Source organism: Chiloscyllium punctatum, chromosome 44 (genome assembly GCF_047496795.1).
Source record: "Chiloscyllium punctatum isolate Juve2018m chromosome 44, sChiPun1.3, whole genome shotgun sequence".
NCBI lineage: Eukaryota > Metazoa > Chordata > Chondrichthyes > Orectolobiformes > Hemiscylliidae > Chiloscyllium > Chiloscyllium punctatum.
Window position 1 is genome coordinate 35,807,774 of NC_092782.1, and position 24,817 is coordinate 35,832,590.

At 39.5% G+C, this 24,817-nt stretch overlaps 1 protein-coding gene across 3 annotated transcripts in view; it reads left to right on the forward strand.

The window, feature by feature from the left end:
• LOC140466871 (hepatocyte growth factor-like) overlaps positions 1–24,817 on the forward strand; it is a 50,584-nt gene that overhangs the window by 20,339 nt on the left and 5,428 nt on the right. For 2 of the 3 annotated variants that reach the window (XM_072562619.1, XM_072562621.1), the window contains exons 9-17: positions 5,049–5,182; positions 6,906–7,008; positions 9,000–9,181; positions 10,945–10,980; positions 11,409–11,517; positions 14,367–14,441; positions 16,335–16,478; positions 19,133–19,239; positions 21,414–21,559. In XM_072562619.1, coding sequence (XP_072418720.1) covers positions 5,049–5,182; positions 6,906–7,008; positions 9,000–9,181; positions 10,945–10,980; positions 11,409–11,517; positions 14,367–14,441; positions 16,335–16,478; positions 19,133–19,239; positions 21,414–21,559 — 1,036 coding nt within the window. The remainder of the gene's footprint in view (positions 1–5,048; positions 5,183–6,905; positions 7,009–8,999; positions 9,182–10,944; positions 10,981–11,408; positions 11,518–14,366; positions 14,442–16,334; positions 16,479–19,132; positions 19,240–21,413; positions 21,560–24,817) is intronic. The other variant, XM_072562620.1, reaches the window with a different exon arrangement.

Sequence of the window (24,817 nt, forward strand, 5' to 3'; positions counted from 1 at the left end):
TATTTCATGGAGACTTGATGGGGATGGTATTGTTCTCTACACTGATAAGGTGTGGAAATGCAGTACTCTCAGAGGAACCTTGATTATCCAGCATTCGAATTATCCGGAATTCAATGAACCGAATGAAATACTCTCTGCCTTGTCCTTCGGATGATCGAGGGTCCTCTATCATGGGTTTGAAAGGGTTTTTTTTTTAAATTTTAGATAATACAGAACTGTGGTTTTATGAATGGATGAAAGTGTTATAATAAATAATGGGTTAGTAAAGGATTATGAATGAATGGACAGGAACCTGGTATTAATTAATATAGCAAGCTGGTGAGTGAGTTAATAAAGATAGCATTATATCTCATACACAGTATTTCACAGGTGTGAGTGAGCACAGGAGCTGTCAGCTTCTGATTGGTCGGTAGCTCTCACTGGGTATGTATTTTAGTGTGCGGTTTGGTCAGCATTGTGTGGAAGAGGCAGCCTAGCCCCTGAGTAAGGCTGGCAAGACCCACTGATGCTTCAAGACAATTTCTCCCAGTGCTGCCACATTATTGATAAATTGGTTTATGAATGTGCAATGTAGTCAATCAATATTGGGCGCTTTATCCCAGAGTGCGAGTCATCCTTTTCAACTGAAAACCTATTACTTTCAAAAGTTGAAACTTTTAAAAAAAAAATTGATTCACAATCATTGCCTAGGGCAGCTTTTCTGCTTGGTCCTTGAGGTGGTGGTGAACTGCTGTTTTGAACCACTGTGGCCCTTGGTGGGTAGGAATACTCACGGTGTTGCCACCTCTGGTAGGTTAAGCTGCCAATGGGACAGCTGCAGAGATGGTGGGGTCCTTACCTGGGTCACATGTGTGGGGCATGATTCCATGAGAATGCCTGACTGTATCAGGCTATTGTTCAAACTAGATCACTGGACAGGATGTCCCTGCTTTGATTTAAATCAGAAGGACTTGGGTTGATTGAGCAGTATTTGCCATTACAATTTTTAGCACTGTGGTCTAATCCAGTTTCTATGAGACATTCTACAAGAATCGTCTACACAATTATGCCATTTGATTGTGGAAACATGTATTGTTATGTTGTGGTTTTAAAATTCACAGAATTGTGCTCATTTTCAAAATTGGTGGATTTTAAACCAAATATTGTGTGCATCTGTGTATGATGTGTTTGTGTTCTATCCATGTGTATTTAGACAGCTGTGAACACTCAACTGCAAAGGTCATGAAGGTTTCTTATAATTTTCCTTGCTCATTTTTAGCTAAACGTTTTATTCTTTTGAAGAGCAATTAAAATCTAATGGTCGACGGCCATTTCTTATTTTTGGAAGAAAACAAGCTTGGAAAGAGTTTGAAAACAAAGATTGCCATTCAGCACTGGATGATTCCAGGATAGTTAGATTCTGAAAACTTGTCAAAGATTGTGGTTCTTTCCCTCATCTGCCAGTTTTCTTGATGACCTAGAATCTAAACACACAATAGGCCTTTAAACGCAACTGGACTATGCCAATGCTGCTATTTCATATGACCCTCGTCCTTTTTTTTTAAAATTCTAATGTTATCCTGCAATTTTGTTTTTCCTTTCTGTTTATCCAGCTTCTTCATATATGCATCAATAACATTTGTCTCTGCTATGCCTTGTGATGCTGATGAACATAATACTTCACATTTTATTTATATCCTTCAGTACCTTTCTCGATTTAAATCGTATTTTAGTAGTGGTGGCAGTATTTCTATCTACAAAAGATAATGGAGAGGCTGCAAACAGTCCATTTCAGATGGAGTGTTTTCATATGACACCATCTACCTTCAGTTGCTTGTTGAATAGGCAAGTTCTTCCGCACGTGCCAAACTTGAAACCACCAGATGTCATTGAGGGTTCAGTGTTGGCATCTGCCAAGCTAGTGTAGCCCACAAGTTGTCAAAGTGATACACACTAGCTCACAGGAGCGGTTGCTGTTTTCCTCATTCACTAGCTTCTGGCTCCCCGGTCAGATAATTGATCTTCACTGGCCCTCTGTGCATGCATTCCTCAAAGCAGGAGTCTTGGCATTTCATTAACCATCTGCTTCTGGACACCAACTTCCCCATAAACAAAGTGCTTGAGTATATGACTGTGTCTTTGATTCTGCAGACCTGTCCAAGCCAACACTCTCACACCTCTGTTTGAACGATTAAACCTTTTGCTGTTTTGAGGTCTATCTCTTTCATTATTTTGTCCTAACAAGATGCACCCAGAATGTTACACAGGCAATGAGGACGGGAATTGTTGAACTCCTCTTAACAGTATGATTCACAGCCACACAGCAAGGTTCTGAGCATTGTAAACCATTTGCTTGGTCCTAAGGATCAGTTTGATGTAATAACGTGTTCTGTGAATCTGGATTAGTGGTGCTGGAAGAGCACAGAAGTTCAGGCAGCATCCAAGTAGCTTCGAAACCGATGTTTTGGGCAAAAGCCCTTCATCAAGAATGCTTCGAAATCGATGTTTTGGGCAAAACGTGTTCTGTGAGTCATTCAAAGATAGCAAATGCTCTCACTGAGCCAAGAGACTCTGTCTGCCTCTTTCACCATATGCCTGAGGTAGCAGAATGTTCTAATAATTTCCGGGGGGTGCTATTTAGTGTGATCAGGGGTACAAATTGTCCATTTCAGTCAAAAACCTTCAAAAGTCTAGGGTTTTATTACTCTTCTAGCCAAGGAAGTCAAATTGCAGAAATAGGAGAGTAAGTCTGAGTCTTTGTTTTCTGTGTGAACGACTAATGCAGCAGCATCAGTGTAGAGGCGATTCTAGCTAAGTGTATTTTTTAAAAAATTTAGTTTTGATAGATTTGTAGGGCCATCTCACGTGATATGCAAGTAGACTCCTCCTCTATCTTGTAGAAAAGGGCAACTAGTAGGATCCTGGAGAAGAAGGTGCTAAATAGAATGGGGGCAAGAACACATCCATTTCACACAATCCTTCACTCTGAAATTGTTGGAAGGGGAGCCATCAAACTTTACAAGGCAGTGCATATTGCATGGAAATAACACACAGGAGACTGAAGAGCTTTGATGTACAGCCAATTATTCCCAAATCTTGTAGAGTCTGGCTCTACCATTGTTGGATACCTTGGTGAGATCTATGAAAGTATGGTAAAGAGATGTCACCTATTTTATATGCTACTGTTATAGCAGACTTACAGAGAAGATCATGTCAGTAGTGAATCTGTTGGCCCAGGAACCTGCACTGTTTCTGGACGTACTGTTATACAAGTCAATGAAGTCTTAAGAGTGACCCATCTCTGCCAATGCCTTCTCTATGATACAAAGGCCTGAGTTATGCTGTAGATATTGAGTTCTTCTCTGTCCCCTTTTTGTGTTTGAAGAATGTGATGACATTTTGTCATGCAGTGCATGTAAAACTGAGCTTAGTTTCCAGTAGTAAAAGAAAAGATTGTATTGGTGTCCCGTTAGATGAGACCTCTTTTCCATCCATCAGCCGTTTAGTTGAGATGCTATCATTGCTGAGTGTCTCTGTTTGCTTACCAGGCAATGGCTTTCTTGAGCTCACTGGATGAAAGATCTTTCATAAACCATCCATGACATGAAGCTATTGGAGAGTATTCCAGGGAACTGAAGATCTGAGCCAATGTGTAGTACTTAAACAATATTTCCCAGGTGTTAGCTGTATTCTGGAAGGGAAATGCTTAACTTACTGAATCATGAACAAGATCCAGACATTTAGTTGCTGTGTTATACCTCTGTTTGGCATTTTGAGATCCCATCTTTGCTTTGCTTAAATATTTTGAGTGAAGTTGATCAAGTTAGCATAATGCTATCCAGTTATAGATCATTATTTGGACTGTGAAGAAACTTTCCTAATTCTGATAAAAGAATAACTAACTATTTAAATGTCATGAGTATCTGGATATTGACAAGGAGGGCGATGTTTTACCTTGTTAGAAAGCTAAATTTTAAAAAGGGTGCAAATACTCAGCATGTCAGGCAGTATCTGTTGAGGGAGGAACATAGTTAACATTGAAAGTTGCCGACTTTCATGAGCTTAATTCCATCATCAAACTCCAAGTACATAAATGAATTGAAGGCCATTCAAAAGAGGTTTGTGGGATTGATACCTGGAATTCACAAGTTGTTTTAAGAGGATAGGTTAGACAGGCTGGGAGTTTGGGAGTTCTGCCTTTTTGGAAGTCTCTGCCACAGAAGGCCATGGAAGGTGGAGATGGGTAGATTCTTGTGAGGCAAGAGAATCCAAGCTTATCAGGGGTCAATAGAAATGTGGAATTCTAAACAAACATTGAATTGAATTAGCTTTATTGTCACATGCGCTCGAATGAGTACAGTGAGAGCTTTACAGTCACTGCATGACAGCACCATCTTAATTACAAAGGTACCTAGGTACTGATACTTAAGATCAAATACTTAGTCGAGTATGATCCTTTATTGAAATGTAGAGCAAGTTCAAGAATCTGGAAGACCAACTTGTGTTTTTTTTAAAAATAGACGTTTGCATGACTCTTACTGTAGCTTGACGTGACTATATTGGTTTGTGCTGCCCTAAGCACTGCTGACTGGTATGAACATTGCTATAACTTCCATTAGTTTCAAAGAAGGAAAGAGAGCTTGAAATGTAGATGTAAATGTATCACAGATCTTGAGTACATATACTGGAGAAGAAACAATTTTGTGTAAATGCTACATTTTTTGTGGTCCTTTTATAGAGTAAGAGTAAGTCTCTTTGGAGTATAGTGGGTGAAAGCGCCAGGTGAGCATGCTCTGAGTAAGGGGGAAGGGGTGAAGGGGCAAGGTGAGCATGGTCTGAGCAGGAGGGGGGTGAAGGGGCAAGGTGAGCATGCTCGGAGTGGTGCAGGGGTGGGAGAGAGGATTGCTAAAGGGGCAGTGTGAGGATGCTGGCCAAAATGACACTGGATTGTGGCAACAAAATATTTTTTTCAGTTTTCCCAAATACGTGTGACAGTAAAAATTGTTCATTCATTACTCCGACCTCTAACTTCCTGTATCCTGTAATATTTAATTCTGATGGTTTTACAGGGACTTGGATAAAAATTACTGCAGGAATCCTGATGGAAGAGAAGCCCCCTGGTGTTTCACTACAGATCCAGAAATTCGAGTAGCTTATTGCTTTCATATCCCAAGATGTGAAAATAAAACTCCAATTTCAGAAGGTAAAATGTGCAAATGACTGTGTGTATTTTAAACTGCCCTAAAAATAGGAGATTTCTTTGAAAGCCTGGGAAGCCTTCCAATTTACAATGGTCAACATGATGTATTACAGTTTAAATGATTGACTTTCTTAGACCCCCTTTTAGCACCATTTTGAACAGGCAGCAAATAACTTCCCTATAGTTTCTCAGAAAATCAGTGGAGCACAAGAGGGCAGCAGCACACACTTTCCTGAAATTATACATATTCCTGGGCACAGGATCCACTTGACATCCCACACGTCAATAATAAGAAACTTCATTGTACATCAAGGGTATTGAACATAAGAGCTTTGGTGAAACCACTTGGAATAAATGACCCACACTTCCCCACCAATGCTAAACTAATCTGAAGAAAAGATATACCAACAGTGTGTATCCCTTTCGCTTTCCAAAAATGCTGGCAGAACTGTTGTGGTTTTCCAGTGCTTTGTTTTTTATTTCATATTTCCAGCTTCTCTTTGTTTCTAATTTTTGATTTAATAATTCGTCCATGGGCAACAGACATTTTTAGTCCTCTCACAATGTTGCCCTGATTGGTTTTAAAGAGGCCTAGTCTGTTTTTAATAAGAAAGTATTCGATTTTAGTTTTTAAATAAAGAATAACCAATATCGCTAAATTCAGTAATTGGACTTCAAATGAACACTGTCTTTTTGCATTTTTGTCCCAGCCTTCTTGTGTTGTAGAGTTTTTAAAGTATAAAACATATTTTCAGGCCTCCAAAAGACAATAATTTGGTTAACTGAGAGGAGAACATTTGTCTGGCTGTAGGGAAATGTGGAGGAGTGGGATTAGACAAGTTGATCTTGCAGAAGAATGCACAGGTGTTGTGGGCTCAATCGTTTCCTCCTTTTGTGCAATAACGATTTTTATAGGTTGACTCTTCCAAGGCCCTGAAGGATGTGGGCAATGGTGTAAGATCATGTGAGGCCTTTCTCAACATCGAGGCTTAACAAGTGTATTTTCTAACCAAGATCAGCATGTTTGATTGAGACTCACCATTGTGAGAAGCCTGTTAAACAATTATTCGTTGTTATCATAGAATTCCTGCAGTGTGGAAAGAACAGTCCATTTGACCCAACAAATCCACACCAACCCTCTGAAGAACCATTCCCCTACCCTATGTCTCTACATTTCCTCTGACTAATGCATCTAACCTACATAACCCCTGAACTCTATGGGCAATTTAGCTTGGGGATTTCACCTGACCTGCACATCTTTGGATTGTAGCAGAAATTGGAGCACCTAAAGGAAACCCATGCAAGCATGGCGCGAATGTGCAAACTCCACACAAACAGTCGTCCAACTCTGGAATCGAACCCAGGTTCCTGGTGCTGTGAGGCAGCAGTGCTAACCACTGAGCCACTGTATTATTTAATCAAAATTTAATATATGCACACTCATTAATCTATCATGTTCTGAATAAACACCATATGTCAAGAATTCCTGGCATGAAAATCAAAGTGGGTACTTGCTTGTGCGCCATCTTGAACACTTGGCACTAATGGGCAGTGGCTGTACGTATTCACATCCACAAGTGCTGGCATCTGACACATGCCAACTCCCACTTCCATTCAGAAAATACAGAGTAAGGAAAGTAATTCGGAAAGATGAGAAATGAGGAATTATAAACCCAAGTTGATACTGTCGTCCTTAACCATAATCTGTGATTTTCTATTTGCCTAGAATGTTACCAAGGGACTGGAACAACCTATAGAGGAAGTGTATCTAAAACCAGGACTGGCATTCATTGTGCGCCGTGGGTAAATTACAGCCAGGCTATTGCAAGGTAAGATTCCAGTTTTGTTTTTGGGTGCTGGGAATTGGGATTGTTCTTGTTATAAACAGAACACTTTGTCTTTTAAACCAGCATTTAGGCATGTCTGCAGCTTTCTGCAGCTTCCTTCCACCTTCTGCCTCTCCACGGCACTGGTATTTAACCGCAGGGCTCCAGCATTGCATGGTATAGATAGCTGTTAAAGTTTACAGTGCAACAGTGAACTGGATTTAGTCAGCCTGACAGGAGCTTTTGTCCACTGGACAGCTGGTAGGGAACTCCCTGTCAGCTCTGTGGAGGAGCTTCTGGATCTGTGTCCTTCAACATTTGAATCGTTGTTGGGGTTACCCCAGGATGTGGGAACCCCTTGAATTTAAAAAAAATTGTTGTTGGGATGTGGGCATCACTGGTTAGGCCAGCATTCATTGCTCAGAGGGCAGTTGCAATTCAACCACATTGTTGTGGGTCTGGAGTCCATGTAGACCAGACCAGGTAAGTCTAGCCGATCTCCTTCCCTGAAGGAGATTAGTGAACTTGATGGGTGTTGTCTGGCAATCGGCAATGGATTCATGATCATCAATAGATCCTTTGATTCCAGATTCTTTATTGAATTCCTATTTCACCATGGGCTATAGTGGGATTTGAACCCAGGTCCCAGAATGTTAACTGAGTTTCAGGATTAACAATCCAGCGATAATACTACTAGGCTATCACCTCGCTGTAAGGGAATGGAATGGAAAACCCCTGAGCCAAGAACTGCCAGTCAGTCTGTGGAAGACAGATCTCCATCACTTGTCAACAGAAGCAGTGACAGCTCCTGGCAAAGTCCTCCCCTGAGGCCCAGGATTACCAAGGGAATATTTAGAGCAATGGGGAGTTAGGGCAGAATGGAGATCATAAAGTGAACTTTTCAGATCCATCACCCTCCCTGTTATCAAATCCCTCCAAGTACAGGATAGTTCCTGAAAAGAAAAATCTGAGTCAGAAGAGTTCATATGGTTTAATGTATAGCCTTAATGTTTAATCATTCTTTCTCCCACTCCCTCTCCTGCTCTCACACCCAATTCTGTTTAGTCAACAGGAAACTCTGGGCTGTAAGAATTAATTGACTTCTACCCATAATTTTACAGACATTTTCTTACCCTTTTTAAAATACTTGTGCATTTGTGTGTGCACACACTTGGGATGAAAAGGGGATATCATTCTAATTCTCCATTTGTAATTGAATGTTGATCAGTCTCTCCACATCTTGTAAGAATAAAGATATTATTATGTTCTGATGCACTGAGTCTATTGACTTTATTGAATGAGCCAGGTGACTTTTTATTTTGGACAGCTGTAACAAAGAGTAAGGTTGGCCTTTTTGTTGACAGTATAAATTTTTAACTTCGTTGATGGGACTTGGGGTTCTGAAAAAGGCTCGTTGGTCCCAAGACTCTTTGTTTCATCCACAGATGCTGCCAGACCTGCTGAGCCTTCCCAGCAATTTCTGATTTTGTGTCTCTAATGTAGTTGTGCCACATGAGTATCAGGTCCATTCCTCCTATTGTGGTCCTAACACAATTTAGAAAAGTCTATTGTACTTGGAAATAATCACACTGATCCAACTGGACCTCTAATTTGAACTGTACAAGACCAATCCGACTCTGTATACAATATTTGCAAATTGTATTGGTTTTGCCTTCTGTGGTGGTAAAGATTATGAATCAAATCAGCTACTGTTAGAAAGATGTTGAATGACAGGCCCTTCATACAGTAGAATCCAGGTGAATACAGAATGCTGGCAGGTCCTCCACAATTACATTTAGAAGAATAGACCAATTTTAGTGACTGTGTAGCTTATTTGCTTGCCTGCTCCCTCTTAAATTACATAACATCAGCACAAACACGATTGACCACAAGCACCATTAAAAAATAGACCAGGCATTTAAAAGTTAATGTCTTACCAAGGAAGGTGTGTCAGTGGTAATGTTAAAACATCCACATTGCTTTATCCTTTTCAGAACAGAGCAAGGTTTTTCATTCTTCAACTGCTGTCTTTTCCCTACGCGCAGAATCACCTTGGACACCAATACTGAAAGCCTGGCAGAGAACTACTGTCGCAATCCAGATGCAGACAAACATGGTCCCTGGTGTTACACTAGTGATCCCCTCACTCCATGGGACTATTGTGCAATTGAACCTTGTAAGTACCAGCAGACATGTAAACAGCAGCCTGTAAGACTCCACTCACTTCAAAAACAAAGTAACTTTCATGTTGAACAAAAATCAGAAAATTAGTCAGGGAGTGCCATGTGCTTGTTCTGTGCTTTTGCCACCTTGGTTTATTTGAATGGCCAGAAAATCGAAAATCTCATCATTGTTTGGAGAAATCCACGTTTTGTATTTTCAAGCCAGAGTGTCTTTTGGGGCTATTGGCTTCATTTCTTGAATGACACAATCAAATATTTCAGAAAATTTATTGCTATGTTAACAGCATAAACAGTGAGGCACTATTCTGTGGAATGGTAAGATCCCATCACATTGAAGCAGACGTGTTCTCAGCCACATTAGCATGGATGTTGCAAACTTTGGTTTCAACTGTACGTTTATTGTAGATTCTAACAGATTCGTAAAGCTCTGAGGAAAAGCAAAATTGGGAAACTGAGAAAGATGACAAGTTAATTTATCCATTGACTCTGCAATTCACCAAGTTTCCAAGTTAATAGTGTATTGTAGATTTTTGATGCTTGAGGTTTTTTTTTAATATTATTCAGAACATGGTGAGTAACCTAATAATGCTTTCATAAAAACTAGTTTTTAAGTACTTAATTTTCCTTGAAAATTCAACTCTTAAACTTGAATGCAGAAAATAATATTTGAGGCCTCATCAATCTTTGAATGGTAACTGGCAGGTTCATTAGTAATATTTCTATGACCTCTAGCATCTGTGTTCATAAGTAACTTGTGGATATCTGTGTAAACAGTAGATTCTTGTGCTTCCGTAAGAAAATATGCTATTCCTGCAGCTGTGAATGTCAAAGACTGATTGATTGAACTATTGGTAATAAGTATATTCTGAATAATTTTTCAGCTGAACTTTTCAGTATCCTGCTGTTTTTCTGCATGTAGCAGTTCCTTTTGCATATGACATAATCAGAGTTATACATTATGACTTGGGATATGAGTGCATGTGCAGATTTGATACTGGCAGCATTGCTGCACATGTGCAAGAACTAAACAGAACTACACGTGTACAAAGAATCTGCATTAGTCCACTTGCACAGCTCTGCTTTTATGTGTATGTAAGGCTACAGAATCCTGCTAGGAGAAAGTGAGGACTGCAGATACTGGAGATCAGAGTCACAAGTGGGGTACTGGAAAAGCCCAGCTGGTCAGGTAGCATCTGAAGAGCAGGGGAATTGATGTTTCAAGCATAAGCTATTTATAATATGAAGAGCTTATGCTCGAAAGGTCGATGTGCTCCTCGGATGCTGCCTGATCGGCTGTGCTTTTCCAGCACACACTCTCGACTCTATTTTCGGGTTTCTGCGTGTGTACATTTGCAAGTGGCGCCAGGTATGTCCAGGCACTGTTTTCACTAAAACATGACATAACATAATGGTTTTTATCAAACAATCCATTTACTAAACAAATTTTTTATGTTGGATCCTCCTTTTTTTGAAACTTGCAGCTTGTTTGAATTTTAGTTGACACCAAATTGAACTTTAAGATTGTTATGAAAAAATATAACTGCAAATCCAATGCATCATGCAAGCGGGCTCAAATTCCATTCTGGTTGATGTTTGTTGTGATTATTTTGGCAGCATTAAAATTGGAATGATTCTCGGAAGATTAGCCTGCACAGATTTTGCTTTGGATTTGAATTAAATATATACTTGTATTGCATTTCAATCCATGTGTCAAGAGTAACTTGCCTTGTAGTAACTTAATGATGTTTCTATTCAGGTGACAAAACAACATCATCTGAATTAGCCTCAGCAGGTATGCTCTTAAATTGTCACTTTTTTTGTTTTCATGTTTCAATGGGATTATTTCTTGGTGAGAAGCTCTCATCTGGAGAAAGCTTGTTAATTCATGTTGGTGGCTAAACCTAAAGGTTGAAGACAATCTTCATCTTTTTGTTTTGCTGCCTGGAAGGTTAGAATGTTACTATAGTACATTTCCCATCTTTAAATATTCTCTGTTTACTCAAATACTGACATACACACACAGGGTTGGAAGGGCAGGGCTACATGGTTGAAACACTACTGTTAGAATATACATCAAGCTTTTGATTTCTAGGTTATTCAAATTTTGAGTGTTCCTTTAATATTTTAAAAGGGCTAACACCTTTTTATGGTTTAGCTTTCTGTGAAGGTCTGATTTTAATGACATAGACACTTCTTTTTTTTCTGTTGTTTCGTACCCAGTCCAATTCCCAGGCACTCGACAATGTTCCAGTAGAATACAGACAAGAATAGTGAATGGATTTCGAGCAACTGCCAAAACCTCCAGCTGGATGGTTAGCCTGCGACACAGGTAGAGCTCATTGAATTTGTGAACGAACCTTTTTTTAGTTAATCTGCAACTTCAACTTTTAAAATGATAATCCAGAATCTATCAATTTGACAAAAACCAAGAGATATATTTGCAATTTCTTTGTAAAAGAGAGATCAATACGTGGACCACTGATATCCAGAGACAATGAACTAGGCATATTAAACTCCCTCCCCTCTTCTAATCAGTGTTACCAACTTTTGATCCATTGGCATTGTTGATTTGAGATTGGTGACCATGTATAAGCTGCCTGATACTTTGCTCAAGTAGCCGTGGCGTGGTGGCTCAGTGGTTAGCGTTGCTGGCTTACTGCGCCAGGGACCCGGGTTCGATTCTAGTCTTGGATGTCTGTCTTCGTGCAGTTTGTACTTTTCCCCCCGCCTTGTCTGCATGTGTTTCCTCCCACGATCCAAAGGTGTGCAGATTAGGTGAATTTGGCCATGCTAAACTGCCCGTAGTATCCAAGGATATGTAGCTTAGACGGATTGACCATGGGAAATGAAAGGTTACAGGGATACGGTAGGGAGTTAGGTCTGGGTGGGATGCTCCTCAGGCAGTCGATGTGGTCTCAATGGGCTGAATGGCCTGCTTCCACACTGTAGGGATTCTAGCCACGTTTTATCATATTTGTACTTTTTGTTTACCTTTTTTTTTCTATTCTCTCACAGTCAGACCCTGAGGTTAGTTGTAGTGTCCCCACTGTCACTTTAAACTGGTGCTTTCCTAATCTGTATGCTGTGTAGCAGATCATACATTATTAAAGCAGCATTGTCTTCCCTCTAAACTGGGTTTTATAATTCAGGAAAATCAATCCAAAAGTTTGAGTAATCGCTTTTGACAAAAATAAAATTTGAACTCATCAGCATTGGAAATAGGACTGTATTTATTATAATCAGTGTCTGTTTTCAATTAGTCAAAATTTAAAATGGCTGTGAATAAGCTGATGCAAAGTGAGTTTACTAAGTTGAGAATTCGAATTATTTGAAGTATGAGCAGTAGATGTATTCATACTTTGAGAATTTATTGCTTTTGAACTTTTTATGCCCTTTCCCAAGTATTCAGCTCACCCGTCCTGTAATCTCCTATATTTACCTGGTTCTGAGCGTCTCAGAGGTTTAAAGAAATGACTAAATTACTGAATCTTTACCCAGATGTGATTTTTGAACAAATATAACAATTTGGTACAATTCCAGTACTTTGTTTCAACACAACCACTTTCTGGTTGATGGAAACCAATTTTAGATGTGGGTTTTGTTCTAATTATTCTGACTGTGGTATTAAAACCAAATGATGCGGGACTTCCTTCCAAAGATCTCTGATTACGGAGCAGTCCGACATATTGTATATTGAGAAGTCAGCCCTAGAAAATGTTACCCATTTCCTGGATAGTTGGAACTTGCTGGGATCTTTATATGCTGTGGGGTTGCGGCTACACACCTCCCACTAAATCTTTCTGACATTTAAACTTGTAAATTAAGGTGCTGAAGGAGTGGAGCTCCGGTGAGGGACACAGATAACCTAAAGGAATCAAAGGTTGTTAGTTTTATGACTCTTTTTGCTAAGCCAAGAGGATAGTTTACCGTAATTCCCATTTTGAGGGAGGGGCGATGTATGATAGTGGTAACGTGCAGCTCTCACTTGATCCACACGGAGTCTCTGGTCTTGCTCACTGTGGTTTAAAGCCTTAATAATGGTGCTTCAAAGCTGCAATCTAAGATGCCAAATCAGAAGTATTGTTTCATCAATATATTTACCAGACTTTGTTGTGAACAATATCACTTCACTGGGGTGTTATGTGAGAAAGTCAGCCCTCCTATACCTGAAGTTTTCACATTTAAAAACTTTCTAAATGTATGCAGAATTCCTTAATTTACCTGTCTTTCAGACCCAGATTAACAAAGTACAGACTGGGTGTCTGTGCTTTGACTATTTGTAATTAATTTGTAATAAACTACAGACAACCAATTAGGAATTGTTGTCATATCACTCTAATCCACTAATAAACATCCCCTATACACACGCATACAAACAGACATTAAAAAAAAGACTGGGAAGGTGGTTCCCTGGTCTTTGTCCAGGGTTTACTCAGATCATTCTTGTGCTGATCAGAACACTGCTTTTCGATCTTCCTTCAACAGTTAGTTACTTCAGTTTGCAGGGGCTACAGGTGACTGCTTCCCACTTTAACTGACATCAAAGAACAATACAAAAAGTACAGCTTGCAGAAACTGAAAAAGGGGAAAGAAAAATTGGCTATCTTCAGGCTTGAGATTCTTTTTTTTTTGCAGAGAAAAAGGTCAGCCCTTGTTTTCACAGAGACCTGATTTGCTTCTCCAAAATATTCACATCTTCCAAGTTGGCTTCCAGGAACTGAATAATCTCCAGTTAGAGACGATACTAGGTTTTTGACATTGATAACTGGTCGCTAGGCCCCAGCCAAGCAGCTACTTGTTACCAGCCAATGCTCCATTTGTACTCCCATTCCTTGCCTCCAGAGTGTCTATAAACTTGGTTTCCATTACTGCTTGAATGAGCAGCTTTGTGCAATGAGTATCAAGTCACTTACTTATAAGAAGTACAACAAAACCTTCAACACTCATGGCATTTAAAACTGTTTTTTTCACAATTTAAAAATGCAGAAAAAGGGAAAACAAAAGACAGTGTTTACACAATTAAGACTGTGTACATGGAAATCTCCATTTTTGGATCCCCCGACATTCATATTACTCAAAATATTGAATATCTCTTAAATATATTTGATAATCTGTCAATAACTGAAATGAGCATACCTCTGTTACCATTTACTAATTAATCCTTTCTCTCTCCCTCAGGGATATCCATTTCTGTGGAGGATCATTAATTGAACAGAATTGGGTTCTCACAGCCAAGCATTGTTTTTCCACCTGGTACTTAGGATTTTTATTTCATTCAGTAATACAGATATTTGGGTGTCTTGTGATGGTTGTATGTAGTAGAATGTTAGGACAGTATTAAGTACTGTTAGACCCTTTCTTAATCTTTCCCTAACTATGACTGACGACACAATCAATTATGATTGATCTAAATGATTTGAGGCTAGTTACTAATAGGTTTCAGTGATCTGTCATCATTTTATAATTGGCTCTTTAAAGATGTTTTGCAGTGATTGATGTTATTGTCTCTATCTCCTGTTTGGCTCCTTTTAAGTTGCCAATTATCCATGGGTCCTTCTTGTTCCTTTTACAGTTTATTTAATGACTCTTTGACTTTTATGACTCTTTGCTTAGATAAGAGGATGGTTTATCGTAATTTTCTCCCTTGACAAAAGGGAGAGATGTATGATCATTGAATCTCTGTTCTAATGAAGTTCTAGCCAAACTCAAAACATTTAATTCTGCTTCTTTCTACACAGATGCTGCTGGACCTTCCTGAATTTCTCCAGCATTCTGTTCATTTCAGACTTCCAGCATCTATAGTATCTTGCCTTTTATTTAAATATTCATACACATTGTTCATACCAACATAGTCCTCAACATTAAAATTCTAAAGATTGTACAATTACAAACTTGAACACACATTTGTTACAAAGATAATCTAATGCAAAAATTAAATTTTTAGTTAAAATTATATTGGTTCACATCTTCAAATTTAAAAAGCTCAGTGCAGATCACATCTCCGTCTCTCTCCACCTCTCTCCGGAGTTCCCTAATGAGGAATTAATGAGAGTTGGGAGGATGTTAACTCCTCTTACTCAACCTTAAAGTTTCCGTTTTCTCAATTGTGAAATGGACATAAGCTAAACAGAGGCACCTCAGCATATAAAATGTAGTTTTATGACATTGGTGTATTAGTCACTTTTTCAATTCAATGGTGCATTTCTGTCAGTTGAAGCTGAATCATGTGATTGTAACAGATGTAAACTTTACTGTTAAATGGAATAACACAATGGACTAATAACTGAAAATGTGTTGTGTGATTAATACCAAAACTAATCATGTAATGTGAACTTTCATCCTAATACTAAACACTGCATTTGAGTATGAAATGAAAAAAGCTGTGTAAATGATGAACTCGGCTAGTGTGGAAAACACAGAAAAATAATTTCAGCCTTTTGCTTTTTTTAAACACTTTTTTGATTATTATTTATGAAAATAGTGGAATTGGCAAAGGGAACATTGTTTGGTAGAAATCCAATCAGTAATACCGTATGAAATGCGAAAAACCTGCATATATTTAGATTAGATTCCCTACTTTGTGGAAACAGGCCCTTTGGCCCAACAAGTCCACACCAACCCTTCGAAGAGAAACCCACCTAGACCCATCTCCCTCTGACCAATGCACCTAACAACACTATGGGCAATTTAACATGGCCAATTCACCTGACCTGCACATCTTTGGATTGTGGGAGGAAACCGGAGGACCCGGAGGAAACCCACGCAGACACTGGGAGAATGTGCAAACTCCATAGAGATAGTTGATCAAGGCTGGAATTGAACCTGGGACCCTGGTGCTTTGAGGCAGCAGTGCTAACCACTGAGCCACCGTGCCGCCCAACTCAGCTCCGTTTTATATTAAATTGATCTTATTTGGAATATCACAGCAACTGGACTACCACTTTGTAAATGCTTCCAAAAATACATTTTAATTTGGGAAATGATCGCTGCTTTCTCCTATTTACTAGTTTTAGCAAATTTTATTTAGACTAGTAACCAGTGATATCATTCTCTGCATGCAGCTTGCTGTGATATTAAGTTGAAGAGAGGGAACTTGTATAGGTTGGAAGAGTCTAACTGGTACCTGTGGTTTTTCCTTTGTTTTAGTAAGCCAGATTTAAGAGGATATGAAGCTGTGATGGGAATTCTTAAAGATGATAAAAGTGAGGAAGCTCATAAGCAAGTAAGAGAGATATCACAGCTTGTCTGTGGCCCAGATGGATCCAATCTAGTGATGTTGAAATTGTCCAGGTGCGTCACTTAACCACATGACTGTAGTATGTCACAGTCAGGAATTGGCTTGTCAGCCAAAACTTATTATTTGATGTTGCACCATATTTTCTATTATAATTTGAAAAATGTTTGACACCTGAATGCTGTGTAGACAAATGTTGTCTCTGAATCCAGATGCTGAATACTTGTACCCATTTATTTGCCTTCTCCTAGCTTCTTTTTATTTGTTTGAGCATTCATTACCACTGCCATTTCCAAAATTCCTTTCATACAGAGAGTTGACGGAGCTTGGGAATGGTTGAGCTGTAGGCCACACAAATTTTTTTTATTAAAAAATCAGACAAATATTTGAAGCAGCCCATATTCACAGGCCATGGGGAGGAAGTAATGGACATTATCTTTTTACTGCATAATGTATGTCTTAGAACTTGCCAGGAGTAACCTGTACTCTCAAAGCAGCACCAATCCAACCTGGCCAACTTCCAACTTTTATCAGCCTATTCTTCTTCATCAGTAAAATAATAGAGGTGTCATTATCACTGTTGTAAAGCAGCACTTGCTTAGCAATAAGCTGCTCACTAATGCTCAGCTTAGATTATGCCAAGGCTACTCGGCTCCCTGAGCTCATTACAACTTTGGACATCTCTGCAGGAGTTCCTCAGGGTAGTGTCCTAGGCCCGACTATCTTTAGTTACTTTGCTAAATACTGTCCCTCCATCATAAGGTCAGAAACAGTGATGTCACTGATGACTGTACAATGTTCAGCACCATTTATGACTCCCCAGATACTGAGCTGTCTATGCTGAAATGCAGCAAGATCTGGAGAGTATCCATGTCACTGGTCAGCCCAAACAAGTAACATTTGTTCCACCCAAGTGCAAGGCAATGGCCATCTCCAGCAAGAGAAACTTTAACCACTGCCCCTCAATGTTCAGTGGTGTTATGATTACTGACTCCCCAACTATCAACATCCTGGGGATTACCTTTGATTAGGAACTCAGTGGGACTGTCCATATAAATACAATGGCTACAAGAGCAAGTCAGAGGCTAGGAGTCCTGTAGCGAGTAACTTGACACCGGATTTCCCCAAAGCCTGCTCATCATCGACAAGGCAGAAATCAGAAAAGTGATGGAATAATCCATGCTTGGCTGTCTGAGTACAGCTCCAACAATGCTCAAGAAACTTTGACACCAACCAGGAAAAAGACAACTTGATTGGCACCGCACCCTCAAACACTCAGTCCCTCAACTACTGATGCTTAGTAGCAGCAGTGTCTACTATCTACAAGTTGCATTGTAGACATTTTAACAAGGCTCCTTAGAAAGCACCTTCCAAACCCGTAACCATTGTGATCTAGAAGAACAAAGATCGCAGATTCACAAAGTTCATCACTGACAAGTTCCCCTCCAAGCCACTCATCATCCAGACTTGGGAACATAGCTCCATTCTGGAATTCCCTCCCTAGCAACATTTGTGAGTCTACCCACACCAAATGGATTTGCTGTTGTTCAATAAGCCACTCGCTATCACCTTCTCAAGGGCAACTAGAAATCAGGAATTAATTAGGCCCATTCAAAGATGTCCATGTCCTGTGAATGAATTGTAAAAAAAATGATAGCCACTGAATCAAATCTATGTGGAGGGATTTGCCTGACTGCTTCAATTTTCAGAGGTCCTCTGATTTAGGCAAGGCCCTCATTTTTATGTATAAATCAGGTTGCACATTACCCAGCAAAAGTCCCAACTTTGTTTATTTTTGGTCCGTATTGACATTCTCAGTTCCTTAACTTGCCACAAATCATTTGTGCATCAGGAGTTGGCTGTTTCTGCTGCTCCAGGAAAAATTGGAAGTGCCTAATGACAACATTTGTGAGAGCAAGTGCACGTGTGACTTGAGCCTTCAGTACTTCCAGTATTTGATCTCATTGCTTTAATTGTGCAGAAATGCCCCCTGTCACTAAAAGCTGATGCCCCCTTTCATTCTCAGTACTTCCAATTGTCAGGTTTAAGATACCACTGCTGCCCCATTGTCTTTGAATATTGGCAGTCCTCATTGTTCCATAATTTCCAGAAATTATGGAAAATATTTCTGTAGAATTACATGTCTCTCAAAATCTGATATCGATCTGGCTCTTCCATATTGCACTGAATCTCTGAATGATGTTAGGTCAATGAACATACAGACAAATAAGTAACTAGAAGCAGGAATGAGCCACACAGCCCCTTGAACGGGCTCTGCTGTTCAGTAGGATTGTAGATGATCTGGTTGTGGCCTTGACACCACATTCCCAACCACCCCCTGATACCCTTTTTAACTTTCTGTTGCTGCTTCTGAGTAGAGCAAAGTCCGTTTGATTGTGTGGCACAGTGTCTATGAGAAACCTGTTCCTCATTGGAAAATGTCCACCCTGGCAGATTGTCATTTCAGCAACATGACAATTCTTAGAATGTTGAAAGCGCTGCTTTCCTTTGGCAGAAAATAACAAAATGGATACTTAAGAAAAACAAAATCACAGATAAATCAGTCAATATTTTAGAATTGGAAATTTGCACAGAATACCTCCATGCTTAATATTGGTTTGGATATTAAACACTTCTTGTATAGAATTGAATCATGCTCAACATTGACTGCCAGTTTTCTGTGTTTAATCTCTCCCTTTTTTTTTACCAGACCAGTAAAATCGACCAGTTATGTTCACTGGATCAAACTGCCTCAGCCTGGATGTGAAATAAGTGAAGGCACCTTATGTAACATATCTGGATGGGGAGAAACCAAAGGTAAACAAACATTTGGGATGGAATGAGTGTATCAAGATACTTCCCAGTCTGGGTGATGCAACCGATTTGTTGAACCAGGGGCAGTATATTGGCTCAATGGTTAGCACTGTTGCCTCATAGCACGAGAGACCCGGGGTTCGATTCCAGTCTTGCATGACTGCTCCACACAGACATTTTCCCTGTGTCTATGTGGGTTTTCTCCTACACTCCAAAGATGTGCAGGCTAGTTAGAAGTTAGATTAGCCATAGGAAATGCAGTGTTATGAGGTAGAGGGTGGGTATGGGTGGGATGCACTTCAGAGGATCAGTATGGATTCAAAAGGCAAAATGGCCTGTTTCCACACTGTCGAAATTCTATGAATTAACTTTGTCACTGATGTAAAAGCAGAGCCCGAGGTTTGAGGGGTCACTTGACTGTCTCATCTGGCATATTCTCTTCAGTTTATTTCTGCTGTTTTCACTTTCCTATTGGATTCCAGTAAAATTTGAGCAAACTTTGTTTGTTTTTGACTCCTGCAGATGGGTCATTAACTCCATTTTAGTCCATTGCCTGTGTATTCAATTGTTTTGGTAACTTGAGTTTTGTTGGAATATGGGGAGAAATTATTTATTTAAAGTTCTGTGGCGATAACTGGATTGTTTTTTTTTAAATGCCAGTTGAAAAGATAATGGACTTTTTTTTTAAAGAGACACTTGTTGGAAATTGCATGTCTTGAGCTAATTAGTTACATTCACTTCTCACAAATCACTCCTGGCCTGGGTATTACAGTTGTTCTATTTAAGTTACATTTTTGCAGGCAGTAGAATTTATTTTAGTTTTCGGATTGGGGAAGGCTGCTGCTGAGCAACAGGCTATGTAGATCACTTCTCTATATTTTTCTGAAGTGTACTTGTGAATTCCGTAATTCACTGGATTGTCCACTTGAACATGTGACTGGAAGATTTCTCAACGCTGCATTTTTTTGGCATCTGCCATGACCCTAGTTATAACTGCACATGACTAGTGACTTGTCCACAAGTACTAGAATGCCAGATCAACAGTTGTCAGAACATTACACACCTTGTTGTTTTGTTTCCTTCAAGAATTACCCATTATTGGCCAAATGTGGTGTTGTTTTTTTAATAATGCTACCGATGTGAATCTTTGCAGGGAGAAATCCATTCTTCCCCTGCTGTGGCCTGCTGTAGATGTTTTTGCATAAAGCACTTAGAGGGCTAAATGTGTATGTTTTCAACAGATTGTGTTATCCAATTCCAGATCTTCATTGAATAAGTTTTTTTTTCTGTTTTACAACAAAACAAAATGTGTTGTCTGTTAATACCTTTTTTAGACATTTTTATTCCAAGTGTAAAACAGAGTATACAATTGCTATATGCAGACTGGGTAAAATTTCTGTTGAGTTTTGGAGTAGTGGGACTAGGGAAAGTCTGTGCAATCTTAACCTGACTGAAACACACACCAATAAATCCAAATATTTTTCATTAGTCTTTAATTCCTTAAACAATTACTTTTGACTCCAAGAATGGGGACAAAAAGAGTTCAAACCAGTATAAATAAAGGTGAAATTTTTAGATTTCACATTAGTTGGTCTTAACCTTCAAGATTTGAAGTCTAATGTGGCATATTGTCATCTTCAGAGCCTGAATGGTTCTGGTCTGATGCACTACGTATTCTTCTTATAACTTGCCAATCTTTTTCATTGCATTCATGTCAGTTTGCATAAAAATCAGGCAAGTTCTATAGAGGATGTGGAAGCTGCCCTGACAGGTTAGCGCTCATCGAGTGAAGGTACAATATATGCCACAATGTTCCAGCTCATCACCTGGAGGATGGCAGAATGAGAGTATGATGCATGTTTCTGTGGAATGCAGGAGTGCAGTCGAGGAATAATTGGTCGAACCAGCACAGAAGGTCATGGAATTCATGCAAAATCCTATGCATTCTTGATTCCAATGAGTTTTTGTATTCAAGACCTTATCAAAAAAAAAACTGCCCATAACTTGAGATGAAACTTCTCCCATTATGTTGGCTCTGGAAGATTCTCTAGACTGTGCATTTTCTTTTAGACACAATAACCGTAGGCATGCTTTAAAACTTAGATTAAAGCATACTTAATTTAATATCTAACTTGAGTATCTTTAATCTTTTTTGTTTATTCCTGTTTCTTGTTTAGACACCGGTTATGAAGGTGAGCTAAAGGTGGCCCAGATCCCGATAATTGGAAATAAGAAATGCAATGAATACCATCAAGGAAAAATCCAAATTAATGAATCTGAAATCTGTGCAGGAGATGAAAAGGGAACTGTTGGCACATGTGAGGTAGGTTTTAAAAAGATTAAAATTATAAAGAACTTTGAAGACAAATATATACTTTTTTTAAAATTGGCAAACTGCATTATATTGAAGAAATGAAAGCACCGGATAGATTCTGGTTTGGTGTACCTGGTCAGTGTTAACATGATACACCTGAAGGAAAAGCTCATCCTGAAGCTTTTAACTGGCAGTATAAATCCTATAATCACTACAGCTGGGCACAAATATTATGGTTTACTGGTAAATGTGTAATTTAATGTCATTATTATCTGAGTTAGTGGTGAGTGTACACATCAATTACTGTTTTGAAAAAAAAATGTCTGCAGGCTGACCTTCTGTCACTCACACTGAAATTCTGTGGATGGAAAGCTAATGTGTATGATGATGCAGGAAGACACGTGACTGTGCTTGATAATGTTGTAACAGCTGGAATCTCTCACGTTTGCAAACAACACCATACTTAGAGTCATAGAGATGTACAGCATGGAAATAGACCCTTCAGTCCAACTTGTCCATGCCGACCAGATATCCCAACCCAATCTAATCCCGCCTGCCAGCACCTGGCCCAAATCCCTCCAAACCCTTCCTATACATATACCCATCCAAATGCCTTTTAAATATTGCAATTGTACCAGCCAACACCACATCCTCTGGCAGCTCATTCCATACACCCACCACCCTCTGCATGAAAATGTCAACCCTTGGGTCTCTTTTATATCTTTCCCCTCTCACCCTAAACCTATGCCCTCTAGTTATGGACTGTCTGACCCCAGGGAAAAGACTTTGCCTATTTATCCTATTCATGCCCCTCATGATTTTGTAAACCTCTATAAGGTCACTCCTCGGCTTCCGATGTTCCAGGGAAAACAGCCCCAGCCTGTTCAGCCTCTCCCTGTAGCTCAAATCCTCCAACCCTGGCAACATCCTTGTAAATGTTTTCTGAACGCTTTCAAATTTCACAACATCTTTCCGATAGGAAGGAGACCAGAATTGCACGTAATATTCCAACAGTAGCCTAACCAATGTCCTGTACAGCTGCAACATGACCTCCTAACTCCTGCACTCAGTACTCTGATCGATAAAGGAAAGCATACCAAACACCTTCTTCAATATCCTATCTACCTGTAACTTCACTTTCAAGGAGCTACAAACCTGCACTCCAAGGTCTCTTTGTTCAGCAACACTCCTGAGGACCTTACCATTAAGCGTATAAGTCCTGCTAAGATTTGCTTTCCCCAAATGCAGCACCTCACGTTTATCTGAATTAAACTCCATCTACCACTTCTCAGCCCATTGGCCCATCTGATCAAGATCCTGTTGTAATCTGAGGTAACATTCTTCGCTGCCCACCACACCTCCAATTTTGGTGTCATCTGCAAACTTACTAATGATACCTCTTATGCTCACATCCAAATCATTTATATAAATGACAAAAAGTAGAGCACCCAGCACCGATCCTTGTGGCACTCCACTGATCACAGGCCTCCAGTCTGAAAAACCACCCTCTGTCTTCTACCTTTAACCCAGCTCTGTTTCCAAATGGCTAGTTCTCCCTGTATACTGTGAGATCTAACCTTGCTAACCAGTCTCCCATGGGGCACCTTGTCAAACGCCTTACTGATGTCATATACATTACATCTACCGCTCTATCCTCATCAATCCTCTTTGTTACTTCTTCAAAAAACTCAATCAAGTTTGAGACATGATTTTCCACGCACAAAGCGATGCTGACTATCCCTAATCAGTCCTTGTCTTTCCAAATACATGTACGTCCTGTTCCTCAGGATTCCTCCAACAACTTGCCCACCACCGACATCAGGCTCACTGGTCTATAGTTCCCTGGCTTGTCCTTCCCACCCTTCTTGACCAGAACAAAGAAACATTCACTCAAAACACTGATCCATTTTGGATGGATCATAAATGAGACAAAGACCAATCTTATATCCTTGAATGTTAATGGAAAATTTAGGATTGAGTAGACCGGCTAGAGAGTAGACAAATTCAAGAGTCTTGTTTCAATGATGAACACCAAAGTTGTGAACAAAAGTTAAATCCAGGTTAGATTAGCCATGGAAAGAAGCATGATCAGTGTCTTTAGTGGCATCTGGAAATCCAGATATTTGCCCATGAAGCTGAGAAAATGGTCGAATGGTGCAACTGGTGTGGACTGTCGCACTTGAGTGATTTTGAGAGTTGGACTTTGAAGCAAGACAATTAGAAAAGGATAATGTTTAAAATATCAATATGTTCGAAGGTGTTCAGAATCTGTTGGATGGGCAGAAAAGCTTGAGTGGATCAGAAATAGGAGGGCATGAATAAAAAGGGTTGCCAAGTGTAGTTAGAGGAAAAATAGCCAAGTACAGTAATTGAAAACAAAAATCTGGCAGCTTCATCATGTCATTGGTTCATCAAGAAATTGAGGGTAAAAACAAGAAGGAAAAAATGGATTCTTGGATAACACCAAGAAGCTTGAAGAAAGCCAGAGAAGAAGTAAAACAATGCTAGTGGTTCTCAGGCTACGATTGAGAGCAATAGCTGGGACAACTGACATTTTTGTATGTATAAGTCATGGTATTCCTTTACATATGAATGTTGGTGAAGATGATTGTAACTTTATTGGATCCTGACATGTTTTTGTCATCAATAACAATCTCCTGATTTTTTTTGTTTTGGTCATTTCTGTTTTTAATAATTTAAATGTGCAGGGCTCAATGCCCTTTGTGTTCTGAGAGTTGCTTGTGCATTGTTGAGGAGTTCAAAAATAGTTAAAAAGCCATAAACGTAGTGTTATCTCTTTGACCTAAGTTTGACATTCTAACTCCAAATCCTACAGATCAAGATAAAATAATTTAATAAAATTAATTATTTAATAAAACAATTATGCATGATTCTTCATCATTTTAGTTGGTCTTTAAATTTAAGATTAAAGTGATAGGAATTCCCAGGGAGGTGAGCTCATCCTAGGCTGAAGAGACTGTGTACCAACATCCTGATGGAATATAGTAAATTCAGTAATGTTCATCATTATTCTCAGCAGAATTCAATGCCAGCAGCAGGAGTCTAAACTGCCAGCTGGAGAACCCTATGCCATCTTTTAGGGAATGCCTGCTCCATTCAGTGTTAACAAGGCACTGCTGGACAGCAATGGGCTTTTCTCAGGATCAAGGCCTTCTGTGGCTGGAAATCATGCCACCCGAGAGTTCCCATCTAAACAGAGGCCAATGACTGTGCACTGCTTGGTAATACACTCGCTCACTGCTCCGG